We start from the raw sequence: 18,309 nt of genomic DNA, 5'->3' as shown, positions 1-18,309 counted from the left end.
AGAACATTGTTAACGCAGTGGACAATGTTGATTCTACTGAGTTGTGGCATAAAAGACTTGGCCACATGAGTGAAAAGGAGATGTCTATCTTGTTCAAGAAGAATGTGTTGTCGGGTGTTAGTGGTATTGATTTGAGTAAGTGTTCTCACTGTTTGGCAGGGAAACAGACCAGAGTTGCGTTTAAGAGTCATTCTCCTTTTCGAATGGAGAACATACTTGATCTAGTTCATTCGGATGTTTGTGGGCCTATGAAGACTAGGACACTTGGTGGATGCTCCTACTTTGTTACATTCATCGATGATCATTCCAGGAAGGTGTGGGTTTATACCTTAAAGTCAAAGGATCAAGTATTTGAAAAGTTTAAGGAATTTCATACACTAGTTGAAAGGCAAACGGGGAAGAAACTCAAGTGTATTCGGACTGATAATGGCGGTGAATACATTGGCAGATTTGATGCTTATTGTAAGGGAAATGGTATTCGGCATCAAAAGACTCCACCAAAGACACCTCAGTTGAATGGCTTAGCAGAGAGGATGAACAGAACTTTGGTTGAGAGAGTTAGATGTTTGCTTTCACATGCAGGGTTGTCCGATTCCTTTTGGGGTGAGGCTTTAAATACGGCAGTTCATATTATTAATCTAACCCCTTGTGTTCCTTTGCATTTTGATGTTCCTAACAGGGTTTGGAGCGGCAAAGATGTTTCTTACCGTCATTTACGAGTTTTTGGATGTAAAGCTTTTGTTCATGTTCCCAAAGATGAGAGGTCAAAGCTTGATATGAAGACTAAGCCATGTGTATTCCTCGGCTATGGTGAAGATGATTTTGGGTACAGGTTATATGATCCAGTTCAGAAGAAACTCGTACGAAGCCGAGATGTTGTATTTACAGAAGATCAGATGTTAAAAGATGTTGATAAGACAGATTCAGTTCCTCAACCTAGTGCTGATCTTGTTGATTTGGATCCAGTTACTCCACAACATGTTGGAGATGATGTTCATAATGATGAACATGGTACTGATGATGATTATGCTCCGGAGCAGGTAGAGATTCCAGTACCAGATGTGCCCCCATTTGTCCCACTTAGGCGGTCTACCCGAGACCGTCATCCTTCTGTTAGATATTCTTCTGATGAGTATGTATTAGTTACTGATGGGGGAGAGCCAGAATGTTATTCAGAAGCAATGAAAGATGAGCATAAGAAAGAGTGGGGTGAAGCTATGCAAGATGAGATGAATTCCTTGCATGAGAACAATACTTATGAGCTGGTGAAGTTACCTAAAGGCAAGAGAGCTTTGAGAAACAAATGGGTATTCAAAGTGAAGACAGATGAGCTTACTTCACAACCAAGGTACAAAGCTCGGTTAGTCGTTAAAGGATTCAGCCAGAAAAAGGGTATTGATTTTGATGAGATTTTCTCACCGGTTGTGAAGATGGGATCTATTCGAGTGGTTCTTGGATTAGCTGCTAGTCTTGATCTTGAGGTTGAACAGATGGATGTCAAGACCGCTTTTCTTCACGGTGATTTGGATAAGGAAATCTACATGATGCAATCTGAAGGTTTTCGGGTTAAGGGTAAAGAAAATTATGTTTGTAGACTTCAGAAAAGTTTATATGGGTTGAAGCAAGCACCGAGACAGTGGTATAAGAAGTTTGAGTCGGTTATAGGAAAGCAAGGCTACCGAAAGACAACTTTAGATCATTGTGTTTTCTTTCAGAGGTTTGGTGATGATGATTTCATCATATTGTTGTTATACGTTGATGATATGTTGATTGTTGGTAAAAATATTAAAAGAATTGCGCAGTTGAAGCGAGAATTGAGCAAGTCTTTTGCTATGAAAGACTTGGGGCCAGCAAAACAGATTCTTGGCATTCGAATTTCTAGAGATAGAGGTGCTAAGACGTTACATATATCACAAGAGCAATACATTGAAAAGGTGCTAAGTAGATTCAACATGAAGAATGCTAAAGTGGTTAGTTCCCCTCTTACAAACAACTTTAAGCTAACAGAAAGAGATTGTCCTACTTCAAAGGAGGATGTTGAGGAGATGGATATAGTTCCATATGCGTCAGCAGTTGGTAGCTTGATGTATGCTATGGTGTGTACTAGGTCAGATATAGCTCATGCGGTAAGTGTTGTTAGTCGGTTTATGTCAAATCCGGGTAAGAAGCATTGGGAAGTGGTTAAATGGATTATGAGATACTTACGAGGTACTTCAAAGTTAGGTATCACATTCGGAAATGGAGAGCCGGTGCTTGTTGGTTATACAGACTCAGATATGGCAGGAAACAAAGATAACATGAAATCCACTTCTGGATATTTGATGACTTTCGCAGGGGGAGCAGTTTCATGGCAATCAAGGTTACAAAAGTGTGTTGCATTGTCTACAACCGAGGCTGAGTATATGGCAGCAACAGAAGCGTGCAAAGAACTATTGTGGATGAAAAGGTTTCTACAAGACCTTGGGTTTAAGCAATCACGATATGTGGTTCTTTGTGATAATGAGAGTGCGATTCATTTGGCTAGAAATTCTATGTATCATAAGCGGACAAAACATATAGATGTGCGGTATCATTGGATTAGAGAACGTCTTGAAGATGGTTCGTTTGAACTTGATAAAGTTCACACCGATGATAATGGTTCCGACATGTTCACAAAGGCTTTAGCAAGTGAGAAGCTCAAGGTATGTTGCTCGATCGCCGGGATGGCGATTCCTTCCTCATAATTGGAAAGGGGGAGATTTGTTGGGTTATTGGTTTCCAATTAATGAGAAAGGTCCAAGCCCAACAAAATAGGCCCAAGATGCTAGTTGACTTAGTCAATCATTCTAGGGCATTTTAAACTTCAAGTGTGCAGCTATTTTTGGTCATAAGACAGATCAGAGAGATCAAGAAAAAGTGTGAGATATTCCATTCCCGGTTTTGAAAACAGCAGGTCATAACAGAGACGATCCCCGGAGATCTAACCGTTGGATCTTCATCAAATTTGGGCTGTGTCTTCCTGACATCAGTGCCAAGGTTTTCAACCGTTGAATTCGTCTAAAGAGGCCTGTAGCTCGTGTTCTCGCTGCTGGAACAGAGGGCAGTTTATTGGGTGAATCATTCATCTTTTGTCTTTAATTTCTTCATATACTTGTTGATTATTGTTGTTCAAGAGTATGATGATGTTGTATACCTCTAGTTGATCTAGAGAAGGATTATTGTATTGCTCTCTTTGTTGATGATAGTGGAACATTAAGTGGCTTACGAGTCCCGTGGTTTTTACTCTCGATTTTGAGAGGTTTTCCACGTAAAAAGTCTCGTGTGTATTGTGTGTGCTCAATTATTTTGTATTTGCTGATTTGGGACAGAATTGGGGCTGATTTGTGGTGATTGTGGTATACCTTATTTGTTAGTTTTCTCACAGGTTTATATGGGTCGGGAAATGCTTGTCAAACGGATGTTTGTTTCCGTTTTGTAGATTGTCCGTTGTGACCATTTTCCCATCACCACTTTCACATAGTCATGAAGATTCAAACTGTTACTAAACATGTCATTAGTAGGACGCTTGCCCGTAAACAGCTCAAGTATGAGAATTCCAAAGCTATAAATGTCACCATAGGGTGACATCTTACTTCCCATTCCATATTCTACACATTTTACACATGAACAAAAAAATTAGATCTATACCGAACAGTTCCTTTTACTCCAATTGAACTGTCGTGGCTTATAGAAACGCCAAATGTAGTCCTGTTGAATAAACCTTGCTAACCCGAAATCACCAAGATGAGCAACAAAATCTGAATCGAGCAAAACGCTACTTGGTTTGATATCACAATGAACCATTGGCGATCCACATTGGTTATGAATATAATCTAAAGCGCTAGCCACGTCTATCACGATATTCAATCTAAATTTAGGTGTTTGGATGACTCGTTGTTCTCCGGCCCCACAATTGGGTTCGGATGTAACCAATCCTCCAAACTTCCATTAATCATATAAGAATAAACAAGAGCCTTGAAATCATTCCCTTGAAAATCACTATAACTATAAAATATTGCTAATCAAGTTAAGCGTATGTTAACAATCAACCTTCATGTTAATGTTAGAATGAAAAATTAAAGAAGAAACGCAAACCTGGATCATTAAGATCAGTGAAGTTGTCTACATCATCTCCTAATTGTTTACACGTTAGTTCGAACTGAAACAGGTAAACCTAATTAGCCGCGAACCACCACCGAACTCATCCGCCGTAGCATCGTCGACAAATTGAAGCTCAATTGCTTCAGATTACAATCTGGGGTGATGGAACGATGGCCAAAAATAAAATTGGCAAAGTGGCGGCAGCCGTAGGCAACCGGAGGTCACCATCGACAACAGCTGAGAGGAGCTATGGTTTGGGGAATCGCACAACAGGTATCGGTCTTGGGAATTTTATTCTCAACCCTTCATATCTTTCTCATTTTCCATTATATCCCCATATTCTTTATATATTAGTAATATTTAGTCCCTGCTTTTCAAACAAAAAAAAAAAGAAAAAAGTAATCTCTTGTAACCCTTTTGCAGTTTGATAAAAGAAAAAAGAAAAACACTGAGCTACGGTCTCAGTTTTGCTGAGTCTTGGTAGAAATATATTGATATTCGATAATGGGTCCTGTTTGACCGAAAGTGGACCTAGAAGGTGGTTTCTCACAACGTTTTAGGTGTCAACTTGGAATGAATATGAAATTGTCAAAGCTGATGACTTCTTTAGCAGCCATACCTCTTTAAGAACTTGAAAATTGAGGAGGAAAAACAAACCGTACCTTATTACTTGTTGCATCATTATCTGCAGCTTTGAGTTTAACACTTGTAACACAGTGTAGCCAAACACCAAAAATCATGGTCGTTTCTCACAACGTTTTAGGTGTCCACTTGGAATGAATATAAAATTGTCAAAGCTGATGACTTCTTTGTTGTTGAAAAGGTATATAAACTAATTTTGTTTAACACACATAATCTGGCTTGTTACAATAATGTCACACAATTACACTAACAATTTGACTTTGTGTCATTCACTGTATAGCGCATGAAATATATGACTCCCATTTATGATTTATAAAATCAAATTTACAAAGATTATACAATACACATATCCTTCAATAGTTTCAAAAGTGTGGCATTATTATGAATATGATGTTTTTAGTGAACCTAAATCAAACAGTAGCATTATGCTATAATAATTCAGAGACTTGTACTTAATTTGTGTCTTTACGCCAAGTTACTCCTACTATCGAGGAAAGTTTTCTTAACAAACTGAAGTTGATTAAATGCATCGTTGATGTCCATCCGATCACTTGGCGATTCCATTGAGCAATTAATCCCAATTTGATAAACTGCAGTCAGGCACTCCTTGATGGACTTATACGTTCTCAGTTGGATGAGATCAGTTATCTCCATAACACGGTCAGGTATAGCCGTCTTCACAAAACCATGAAGACTCAGACCATCACTGAACATTTCATGAGTAGGGTGCTTTCCTGTAAATGTCTCTAGTATGAGGATCCCAAAACCATAGATATCACCATATGTTGATGTTCGACTACCCAATCCATATTCTGCATTTAATAAACAAACCACATTTGTAAAATATAAACACATGAGTTTTGGAACCAAGGTGGCCTAAACTAAAAAACACACCAAGGTGACCAGTATTACAGAAATTGGAGTTACTCGGTTTTTGCAACTCGGCGAGTACTCGGTCAAACTTGGTCAAACTCAGCCAAACTAGGCTAAAACTCGGAATTACTCGGAAAATCGGTCAAAACTCGGTCAAAGTCAGTCAAAGTCAAACTTGGTCATCATCCGAGTACTACCCGAGTTGCCGAGTCTCCTTAAAAAGTTCCGAACGTTTATTCCTATAGTAGTGATTTTTTCGAACTTGAAGGTAGCCTAGTAGTAAGGCGTAAAAAAGGTCTCGGGTTCTAACCTCACTATGTAAGCGCGCTGGGAGTGGCTAGGGCCTAGGGGAAGGAAAAAAAAACAGTCAAAAGATACCTGGTTAAAACCACATGCATCTTGGTAAAAACCTTACAAAATCTTCTGTACTAGAATAAGTCAATAACCTTACCAGGAGCATCATAACCAATCGTGCCTTTTATACCGAGCGAGTACTCGGTCAAACTTGGTCAAACTCAGCCAAACTAGTCCAAAACTCAGAATTACTCGGAAAATCGGTCAAAACTCGGTCAAAATCAGTCAAAGTCTAAATTAGTCAACATCCGAGTACTCCCTGAGTTGCCGAGTCTCCCTAAAAAGTTCCGAACGAGTAATTCCCCGATAGCGATTTTTGCAAACTTGAAGGTGGCCTAGTAGTAAGGCGTAAAAAAGGTCTCGGGTTATAACCACATGCATCATAGTAGAAAATTACCCGGTAACATAAATTAGTAAAAACCTTACAAAATCTTCTTTAGTAGAATAAGTCAAAAAGTGTATGCTTTGTAGGATAAGTAATTCTAATATAAGGAGTTTGAAGACGAATTACCAGGAGCAGCATAACCAATCGTGCCTTTTACACCAAGCGAATTTGTGTGGCTTTGTGTAGAATCAAGTTCAGTAAACTGAAAAAATCTTGCCAAGCCGAAATCACCAAGGTGAGCAACCAAATCGACATCTAACAAAACGTTACTAGGTTTAATATCACAATGAACCAATGGTGATCCACACTGGCAATGAATATAAACTAGGGCACTAGCCAGATCGATCACAACATTCAGCCTCTGAATGAAGTTTAAAGACCTTGTTTCCTCCTCGATATCTTGATTAACCGTCCGATTCTGATGTAACCATTCATCCAAACTGCCATTGACCATATAAGCGTAGATAATAGCCTTGAAGTCATTTCCATTATAATCAACACCTGAACAAGAAGTTATGACTTTCACAAGATTTCGATGTCTAATATTTCTCAAAGCTTCACATTCTGTTTCGAAAGTCTTGCGAGCACCACGAACTGCAAGTTTTAGTACCTTCACAGCAACAGTTTCTGGTCCATTGTTTTGGTTCAAAATCGCCTTATAGACGAAACTGAACTTTCCATAACCAATCAAATTTGCTGACGAAAATCCATCTGTTGCTTCATGTAATACTCCATAAGAAATTCGTGGGAATTTTTCATTGTCCGAGTTAGTCCCCGAGGAAACCTTCTTACTGTATCTTCGTTTCCAAATTAAGTAAGAAACCAGAGCCACAACTAGCACGAAAATCGCGCCAAGTACCGAAAAAATGATTATCATGGTATGAGAAATTTTGTTTTTCTTGGATGATTCTTGATCAATCGAACACTCGGGCAACTGAAATTCTGGAAATCCGCCGCAAAGTTTAGCATTTCCGTTAACAGAAACTTTGCTTACATTTCTAAAAGCTCCTGTATCAGGCAACTTTCCCTCGAAACCATTGAAAGACAAGTTCAAACTTTTGAGGAACACAAAATCTCCTAGGAACTCGGGGATAGTCCCGGTTAAGTTGTTACTTGAAAGATCGAGAACTTCTAGCCCTTTCAACGAGCTAAATGTCGATGGAATTTCACCTTCAAAGACGTTCGCTGAAATGTATAGTTCAACCAAACTCGTGCAAGCTCCAAGACTTGATGGAATCGACCCTGACAACATGTTATTCGAAATGTTAAGAAAACCCACATTCCGCAACTTTTCTACTTCGGAAGGAAGAGGACCCACAAAATGGTTGTCAGAAAGGTCTAATTCTGTTAAGGAAGAAAGTCCAATAATTTCCTCAGGTATGAACCCACTGAGATTATTTCTATGAAGATCCAACACCTGCAAGCCATTACAGTTCGATAAACTTGATGGTACCGGTCCCACCAGATTATTAGTATCTAACCAGAGCCTGCTTAGTTGGGTAAGATTTCCTAATGACGAGGGTATAGAGCCAGATAATAAGTTTCGAGAAAGAGTCATTGCACCCACGTTTACCAGATTCCCAATTGAATCTGGAATTGTACCAGTGAATAGGTTTGAGTGCATATTCAATCTAGTTATCTTAACTAGTCGTCCGATCTCGTAAGGGATACTTCCAGACATCAAATTTCCTCCTATTATGAGATCAGTAAGTTGAGTGAAGTTAAACATCGATTTTGGCAAAACTCCTCCGAGATTATTATAAGCGAAACCTAAGGAAGTTAAGTTAGTACAGTTAGCCAAAGAGGATACAAAGTTCAAGTCATCGAATTTCCCATTTCCAAGAAGATTCTTATCAACTGTAAACCTCGTCAATTTTGTTAACCTATCAAAACTCGGTACGCTTCCAGTAAACTCATTATCGTCGAGTGCTAGTTATTCAAGATTCGAGGCATTAGATTACGATACTGGAATATGTCCAGTGAACTTATTTGTTGGAAGGTTTAAGCGTACGAGTCTAGGAAATCTTTGTGAAACGTCTTGAGGCAAATTCCCACCAATTTGATTGTTGGGAACAGATATTACCTTCAAGGATGAAATATTGAAAAACGAAGGAGGTAAAACGCCGAAAGATAATTACTTCCGAATTGAAAAATCGACAAATTAGACAACTGTCCTCCTAGAGTATCTGGAATACTTCCATAAAAATTATTCATTGCGGCAGGTATAAGCTCAAGGGACGTAAAGTTTCCAATAAACTTGGGTATTTCTCCTGTTAGATTATTCGAGTGGATAGTAATAACCTGTAGCTTACGCAACGATTCAAATTCGTTAGGAAAAGTACCTACGAAATTGTTCCGACTAAGATTAAGTACTTTAAGATTTAGACACTGAGATATATTCGAAGGAATTCCACCTGATAAAGAATTATTCGAAATTCCTAGCGTTCTTAATCTCGATAACTTTCCAATTTCTTGTGGGACCTTGCCTGTAAAACTATTGTTGCGTAACACAAGCGTTCTAAGAAACGACAGGTTACCAACTGCAGGTGATATTATACCCGAAAATCCACCTGAACGTAAATTCAGTTCGACGACTCGAGTGTGCCTTGAACTACACACAACACCTGTCCAGTTGCAGAAATGGGTCGAATCGTTCCATGTAGCCATTATCTGATATGGGTCTGATCTTATCTGCGCTTTGACCGATAACAAGGCCAAATGATCAGTCTCAGTTCCAGCATCAATAGAAGAAACTGAAAGGACAAAACAAACCAAACCGAAATAAGATACGACAACATGTTTATTATGTATAATACATGAAAAAAGAACTGTTTGGAGTGTAATAAGGGATGTTTTATTTATGGTGAGCAACACAAGAATAGGTAATGAAGAAAAAGGATCGTTGCACACCTATAAATATGAATATGAACATGAACTTACACCACAAAAAATAAAGATAAAGCAAGATGAATATAAACCTTGCATGGACCAATAAAGCTACGGCCTAATTGTAATTTTCTTCTTTTTATTATCAAAACATAACTCATGAATAAAAACTAATCCTACTCCATATATATATATATATATATATATATATATATATATATATATATATATATATATATATATATATGCATACGTACAGATAAGAAAGCAAATAGATAAGGACAAATTTAAATTCAAGCTAAAAGATAAGCATTGGCGGATCCAGAAAATTCACATAATTCTAAAATTTAAAGGCTTATCAACTCCAATTATGAACTAATCATGATATGTCCACTGTAGATAAGGTTTATCAACTCCAATTATGAATCTGTTCGTTTTTGCACTTTACATCACTATATTAAATTATTTTATTTTATTTTTAAATTACAGAAAGGCTCTATATTAACTGTTTTTGAAAACTAATCATTCTTATACAATATCATAGAGCATCTTCAGAGCATCCGTTTACTTGTACATTTCATGTTTTAAATCAGAGCATCTACAATCACATAATTCTAAAATTCACATAATTCTAAAATTTAAAGGCACAAACAAATTGGTATCTCAACTGTGAGGTGTTAGAGGCATGTGATCCGATATCAGGTATAGCAGCTAAATCTTTAGCTTATACATGTTACATTAAGAACTTCAATATTTTTTTTTGCTGATATTCAACTTAATGTTGTTGACATAAACAGTTGTTGACTATATCGATCCACTTTACCAACGTGTAACTAATTCTTCATTTCATTTCAGGTGCACAATCATATCAAATTCGCCTAATCACAGTCAATTACATACACAACAACACGTACAATGACAATACCCAACATCTTACCAATGCCAACTGTCATCGATTACAAATATCCACTTTTCGTTCTTAATTTGATTAATTTTTCAATCAATTTATAATAAGAACAGAAGATTAGATCATATAACTTACCATAATTTTATTGAAAATCATATATGCGATTGGTTGATTGTAGCACCCTTGAATCAAACCTCGAATCATTAGTTCCTTGAATCATTTACCAACCCTAAATCATTCGTTCCAGATGGAATCAAGGTTTAAAGCCCTAACTTTTTTCTTTGATTCTGTTTAGAGCCCTAACAGACGGTTTAGAACCCTAAATCGTTCGGATATACAGTAGGTGCTTTCACAAAACGGATTGACGATTCCAGTTTACAAAATCAAACGGTTGATTGATTTTTATTTTTTTAACATTTGAGCGTATCGTGATCTGATGCGCGTTAATGCTACAAAGGCTTTTTGATATATTTGAAAAGAATTCATAAACTCAGATCCCTGATTTAAAGTGACTTTTAATCCAACGATTATTACTTTGCCATGTCAGCATTTTATAATTTACTTTTTATACTCGTAATATATAAGAAAGATTTAGTAAAGAGTAACTAGGAAACTCAGCACATTACAACAATAACGCTATTGTAGTACTCTATATTGATTCGGGGCGGTTTATGGAGGTCTATTATTTAATTATAATTATAATATTATACTCGATATTTGTAAAAAATTGTGCAACGTAGTTTTTGCACATATGATCGATTATTTTTGTACATAACGTGATCAATCATGTAAAAAACGTTTGATAGTGTTTATTATACTTGGTGTAAAGTGGGTGTTTTAAAATTGGTTTTTCTACGATGTTCAAAAATTTAACATGTTTTACTATTTTATATATTGCATTGATAAAAATTTACTACACATTTGCACATATATGTTTGAACATATAAAAAATACTTTTAAAAATTATACATATATAAGTTGTACTTACTCCGTTCCAAATCTACTGTACAATATCCCTTTTTGGGATATCCCAAACTATACCGACACTCGAAGTCAAGCATATATCATACGATGACTTCACGCGTGACTAGCAGGGAGAAAAGAAAGGGCGATAGATGATAATTAGAAAATATGCCTCTTTTGGGCGAATAGAAAGATGAGCTAAAGGCGTCATACCATGGAGTGTATAATATCTCAAGTCTCATATTGTTCTAAATGAAATTCTAAATTAATTGTCCTAATTAAAAAGTTTATTATAATATAGAAAAAGATACTCAGTATCAAATTGCTTGTAAATGAATGAACAGTAATAAATGACATGATAGGACAAAATTTCCGTCGTTATATATACGTTAACGATAATAGGGTTTTGTCGCGCATTGTTGCGATATAGGAACAGGCAACCATCTATTTAAGTAATTTTAACTTTAATTATAGAAGTGAATATTTAATTTAGTACAACCCAAAAAATCAAATATGGGGATTTAATAATTTTAAAAAATATATTATACTTTTTCTTTAATTTTAACTAAATGTTCAAAAGCTTATAGTGGGTTAAGGGAATGGTTTGTTTGCCTACTTACAAAAGTCGTCAATTAATTTAGGACAATTTGAAAATGTGGACAGACTAACAATTTAAAAAAAAAAACAAATATTATACAATTTATATAGTTTTAACTAAATTTTAGTTATTATTATTATTATTATTATTATTATTATTATTATTATTATATTATTATTATATTATTATTATTATTATTATCATTATTATTATTATTATTTTGGCATTGCATCAAAAAGGATTTTTATGAATTAAATGATATTAAAAGTTAAAATCATATAGTGGATTGAGGGTACGGTTTGAGGGGAAAAAGTATATAAACGACATATAAAAACATTTGTAAGCTAGTCTTAAAAAGAAAACTAAAAAAAGAAAATAACAATGCCAACTTTTCGTTTTTAATTTGATTAATTTTTCAATCAATTCATAATAAGAACAGAAGAAGATTAGACCATATAACTTACCATAATTTTATTGAAAATCATATATGCAATTGGTTGATTGTAGCACCCTTGAATCAAACCTCGAATCATTAGTTCCTTGAATCATTTACCAACCCTAAATCATTCTTTCCAGATGGAATCAAGGTTTAAAGGCCTAACTTTTTTCTTTGATTCTGTTTAGAGCCCTAACAGACGGTTTAGAACCCTAAATCGTTCGGATATACAGTAGGTGCTTTCACAAAACGGATTGACGATTTCAGTTTACGAAATCAAAAGGTTGATTGATTTTTACCATTTGAGCGTATCGTGATCTGATGCGCGTTAATGCTACAAAGGCTTTTTGGTATATTTGAAAAGAATTCATAAACTCAGATCCCTGATTTAAAGTGATTTTTAATCCAAAGATTATTACTTTGCGTGTCAGCATTTTATAATTTATTTACTTTTTATACTCCGTATATACGGCTCTAGTTGTTATGGAGTCGATAACAAGCGTCGATTTATTGTCAACTTAACCGACTCTTAGAGCCTAATTAAATTTCAGGCAGGATTTAAAACTCATAGAAATTTGATTTTACCATTTTCATGGCGTCTCAATTTTATATTTATTTATTTTTTAATTTTTTTTCCTACTTATTGGCCGGAGGTCCACTCGGAAGCAATCTCTCTATCCGTCGAATAGAGAGAGGGATGACTTTCTCTACTTTTGAGAGTGTTTTCACTATGGGTGGAGAAATGACTTGTCTTTATTCTCGGATAGGGGAAGGATTGTCTACATCTCACTTCTCCCATACACCACTTATGTGATATTGAGTTTTGTTGTTGTTGTAACTAGGAAACTTGCACATTACAACAGTAACACTATTGTAGTACTCTTTATTGATTCGGGCGGTTTATGAAGGTCTATTATTTAATTATAATATTATATTCGATATTTGTAAAAAAATTGTGTAACGTAGTTTTTACACATATGATCGATTATTTTTGTACATAACGTGATCAATCATGTTAAAAACGTTTGATAGTGTTTGTTATACTTGGTGTAAAGTGGGTGTTTTAAAATTGCTTTTTCTACAATGTTCAAAAATTTAACATGTTTTACTATTTTATATATTGCATTGATAAAAAATTTACTACACATTTGCATATATATGTTTGAACATATAAAAAATATTTTTTAAAATTATACATATATAAGTTGTATTTACTCCGTTCCAAATCTACTGTACAATATCCCTTTTTGGGATATCCCAAACTATACCGACACTCGAAGTCGAGCATATATCATACGATGACTTCACGCGTGACTAGAAGGGAGAAAAGAAAGGGCGATAGATGATAATTATAAAATATGCCGCTTTTGGGTGAATAGAAAGATGAGCGAAAGGTGTCATACCATGGAGTGTGTAATATCTCGAGTCTCATATTGTTCTAAATGAAATTCTAAATTAATTGTCCTAATTAAAAAGTTTATTATAATATAGAAAAAGATACTCAGTATCAAATTGCTTCTAAATGAATGAACAATAGTAAATGACATGATAGGACAAAATTTCCCACGTTATATATACGTTAACGATAATAGGGTTTTGTCGCGAATTGATGCGGTATAGGAATAGGCAACCATCTATTTAAGTAATTTTAACTTTAATTATAGAAGTGAATATTTAATTTAGTACAACCCAAAAAATCAAATATGGGGATGTAATAATTTTAAAAAATATATTATACTTTTTCTTTAATTTTAACTAATTGTTCAAAAGCTTATAGTGAGTTAACGGAATGGTTTGTTTGTCTACTTACAAAAGTCGTCAATTAATTTAGGACAATATGAAAATGTGGATAGACTAACAATTTAAAAAAAAAACAAATATTATACAATTTATATAGTTTTAACTAAATTTTAGTTATTATTATTATTATTATTATTATTATTATTATTATTATTATTATCTGTAAGACCCAAATATTTATTGTACATAATGTATTTATGGTGTACGATGCGTGTATGAAGTGTACGAGGCATGTGCGTGTTGCTTGCTCGAACGTCGAAGGAAACTGGACGTTGTCTGAAGCGACAAGGTGTGTACGTATCTTTTCAACCCCAAATAAAGTTTGAGTCGATATTTCAAAACCTTACCATTAGAAAGGAAATCTTATTACGTTTCCAACGATATTTGATTCATCGAAAATGGAGCTACGGTCAAAAAGTTATGGCCAAAACAAGTTATTGAAAACTGACCTGAAGGTTGGAGCGGCGCTCCACCTTATGGAGCGGCGCTCCGATTGCGCCTGATGCAATTTTCAGCATTTTTAAAGGGTTTAAATGAGGGGTACTTTGGTCTTTTCACTTGGGGTCGGTTTGGGGTCATCAAAACTGATCCATTGATCATTGTGGATCATATTTCATCCACACAAACACTCTCTTCAAACCCTAGAGAGAGAAACCCACTTTTAGTGAGAGAGAGCATGATTTGGAGAAGAAGGAGTTGGATTCTCACCAAAGCTCGAGTTTTAAAGTTGTTCTACTCGTCAACGGCATCATTTTGGTGGTATTGGTAAGTCCTAACTCCGAATTTCATCTTTGTGATTTGATATTTAAGTTTAGGGTTTTGAGCTAGTTAGTTGTAAAACCCATTTAGGAGGTGAAATGGGTAATTGTAATTAGTTATTGTTGATGTTGGTGGGTTTTGGGTTGGTTAATGATTTAACCATGTTTAAGGCTTGTAAGTAGTGTGTAATCACTAGTGTTAGTGATTATAGAAGTGTTGGAACCACTTTGGGTGTATTTTGGTTAACTAATTTTGAAATGGGTCAAAATTAGGGTTAAGGTGTCATATGGGGCAAGATTTGCGTTTAACGCCTATGCTTGGGTTTAATTGGAATATTAGGACCATTCTCACTCGTGTTAGTGATTATTTGGGTAGTTTGGGCGCGGTTTGTGCTTGGAAGTGCATTGGGTCAAAATTGCACTTATTGGTGTTTTGGGCATAAGCTAGAGTGCTTAGCTTATTTGTTTGTGAATTACTTAGGTAATTGCATTTGGCCGATTTGGAGCTCAAGCGGGATTGCTTTTCAAGTAATCGAGGTGAGTGGAATATTTATACGCTTATGTATATAATTTGGTTGCTTGTGTGCGACGTGGTAAGTGACATCCGTTAGGATTCACTTTTCGTGGACCACATTTGAGTTGGGAAAAATATAGTGAGTGATATCCGTGCGGATAGCTCTTCGTTGACTATATTCGTTTTGTGTTTGTGGCGAGTGATAAACGTATGACCTATCACTCTTTGTCGGCCACGTGTGTATATATGGTGTTTGGAATGTGGTGAGTTATATCCGAAAGGAATGACTCTTTGTCGACCACGATTGGTGGTGAGCATGTGACGAGTGATTAATGTTCGACCTATCACTCTTCGTCGGTCACATGTGTGTGTTTGGGCATGTAGCGAGTGATTAACGCTTGACCTATCACTCTTCGTCGGCTACATGTGTATGTTTAGATATGTGGCGAGTGATTAATGTTTGACCTATCGCTCTTCGTCGGCCACATATGTGTGTTGGGGTAAGTGGTGAGTGTTATCCGTTTGGGGATCCGCTTTTCGTTGGCCACTTATCGTGGGATGGTAAGCAGTTTCGCTTTTCGTCGGGCATCCTTGTGATTAAGGTAAGTGTTAACGTTTCGGTTGCACTTTTCGTCGGCCTCATGGTGCGTAGTGTTGAGTAGTTAACGATTTTGACCTACTACTCTTCGTCAGCCACGTACGCGTGCGATGGGTGGTGAGTAGTTAACGATTTTGACCTACTACTCTTCGTCGGCCACCATCGAGTCGAATGTCGACATTGGGTATATTGGGATGTGTAATTTTATTTAGCATTGTACGTATTTGTATTTGGCGTATATTATTATTGAGATCTCTATGCTAATGATGTTGACTTGTTGTACGTACGATTATTCGTTTATTCGTTATTGCGGTTTGCTAATGTTATTGTGTTGTTGTGTAGGTGTATGCAAGTAATTGGATTATGTATGTATGCGTATAAGTATTGCATTCACTAAGCATTAACTTACCCTCTCGTTGTTTACATTTTTAGGTTCGAAGGCGGACGTGGCAAGGGTATGCTCGGGATTAGATGATTTTCCCTTTTGAGGCTTGCATGGATTACTTTTGGATTCGACCTAGGATTGGGTAGTTTATCCCCAACATCATGCTCGTAGTTTTGTTGGAACTTAAACTCATTTGGGTCGAACTTGTATTTTGTAATCAAGGGGTAATTTGGGCATATGTGGGTCCGGTGTCGTAAAACACATTTTATTATTGAAACATGATGGTTTTACTTATATTAATGTATTGTGAAAAGCGTTTTGTCTAAATACGTCGGGAAGTGGTCAAACATTTTTGCATTTGGGACTTTTTTGGACAGCGGGCTGCCAGACCCATTCTGCGCGCCGCGCAGGGGGATGGCGCTCCGCGCCACCTGCTGAACAAAGAAATTTTTTTTTTATTTGATAATTCCGCGTGATCGGTTGTATATCGGGTTGGGTTGTTACAAGTGGTATCAGAGCATGGTCTAAGGGATTTAGGTGACTTGAGATAGGTGCCTAGACTTAGACTTTTGTGTGTGCTTAATTTGTTGCGGGACTAGTAGGATTACGGGTCGGAATGGGTTATAGTTAGCGCCTTGTTTGTAGGTGGACTAACGTTTATATTAATATGTAGATATTATTGATATATTATTGCGTTGTGTTTTGTTTATGTTTGAGGTTGCATATATCATCGAGCGAGGCGGTCGTTGTACTAACGAGCCGATACGGCGTGTATGCGTAATAAGGACTTGCAAACCTTATTACGGGTGCAAATCGTGTCTAGCAAGTGATGTACGACGAGTGTTTAGCAAGATGGGGCGGTGTTGTGTGTGTGGTTTTGTACGTTCGTGATCTAATTGCTTTGCATTCCTTAGAATGGCGACGGAAAGCGGGATCGAGACGAACGATGCGGAGTTTAACGCTATAGTTGCGGCCGCTGTTGCGGAGCAAGTGGGTGTGTTACGAGAAGAAATGGATAGGAAGTATTCCGAATTTTGGGGTAGTAGTGAAATGGAGCGTTGTCTTAAGAGCTTCATGAGGACTAAACCCCCGATGTATGATGGGAAACCGGATCCTTTGGTAAGCACCACATGGATCTCGGATGTCGAAGGGTGTTTTCGCACTATTGAATGCCCTCCCGAGAAAAAGACGAGACTCGCTACTAGTTTGTTGCGGGGTAGGGCGAGGGATTGGTTGGATGGTAAGATTGATCTTGTCGGTGGTGAACCGTTTATGGCGTTATTGTGGGACGAGTTTAAGAAGGAATTCTTCGAGGAGTTCCGGACTTCAGCCGATTTGTCGGAGTTGAGTTTGTTAAATGCATTGTGTTGTGCATGTTATTGTTAAGGGTGACGTTCCAAATGGAAGTACCCTATGGTGACGGTTGATTGTCGGGCGAAGGGCGTAAGACTTGGTGCAACCAAGCATTCCTTATTGTTGAGAAATGTTTCTACCAAGCCATTGGTGTGGGCTTTGGTGTTCGAAGGTAAGAGCGTGTTCGCTCTCGTGTTGAAGTTGGTGAACCGTGAGGTTCGTCAGGTGGATGAAACCCTTGAGATCAACTGTTTTGAGTCTCGATGTATGATTGGAGAAGGAGTCTACATGGCGCGATGTTAGGTGCCTCTTTCATACCTACAAGCATAGTGTTCAACTCCAATGGTGATGCGGTTACATTGTACTTAGGGTACCGGAGAAACCCTTAGGTACATGAGTGACCAAGTGGAATTTGACAAGCCGTAGCAATTGGATGATTGCGAGGGTAAAAGTTTGTGTAAATTGTGGTGAACTCTTCGTTCGAAGTGTTTAAGGATTGATTGAAATCCTTCGTGTGCTCACGGTTGGAGCAAGATGTGGTGATGGGTCGTGTGAACCCAATTTGTAACGACCCTGGTTTTTCCAACGTTATTTATTAATAATTATTATTATTAATACGCTTGATTAAACGAATGTATGCGATTACATTTACATGTTGCTTTAACTGTCCGTACTTGAACTTTAAATGCCCGAAACGTCTTGGTGACACCCGAAACTTGCACGAATAATATTTTCAAG

At 36.8% G+C, this 18,309-nt stretch overlaps 1 protein-coding gene and 1 pseudogene across 1 annotated transcript in view; both read right to left on the bottom strand.

Annotated features, from left to right (window-relative positions):
- The window catches only part of LOC139876189 (uncharacterized), a 30,387-nt gene extending 25,528 nt beyond the window's left edge, over window positions 1-4,859 (bottom strand). The window contains exons 1-3 of the mRNA XM_071863483.1: window positions 4,782-4,859; window positions 3,684-3,960; window positions 3,473-3,626 (exon numbers count right to left, since the gene is read on the bottom strand). Coding sequence (XP_071719584.1) covers window positions 3,473-3,626; window positions 3,684-3,960; window positions 4,782-4,859 — 509 coding nt within the window. The remainder of the gene's footprint in view (window positions 1-3,472; window positions 3,627-3,683; window positions 3,961-4,781) is intronic.
- A 367-nt stretch (window positions 4,860-5,226) lies between these two features.
- LOC139876188 (uncharacterized) lies at window positions 5,227-9,040 on the bottom strand (annotated as a pseudogene).
- Between the last annotated feature and the right edge of the window lie 9,269 nt (window positions 9,041-18,309).

The sequence above is a fragment of the Rutidosis leptorrhynchoides genome, chromosome 11 (genome assembly GCF_046630445.1).
Source record: "Rutidosis leptorrhynchoides isolate AG116_Rl617_1_P2 chromosome 11, CSIRO_AGI_Rlap_v1, whole genome shotgun sequence".
In the NCBI taxonomy this organism is placed as follows: Eukaryota; Viridiplantae; Streptophyta; class Magnoliopsida; order Asterales; family Asteraceae; genus Rutidosis; species Rutidosis leptorrhynchoides.
The sequence above is the reverse complement of the archived record's forward strand: the minus strand, read 5'-3'. Positions and strand labels throughout refer to the sequence as shown.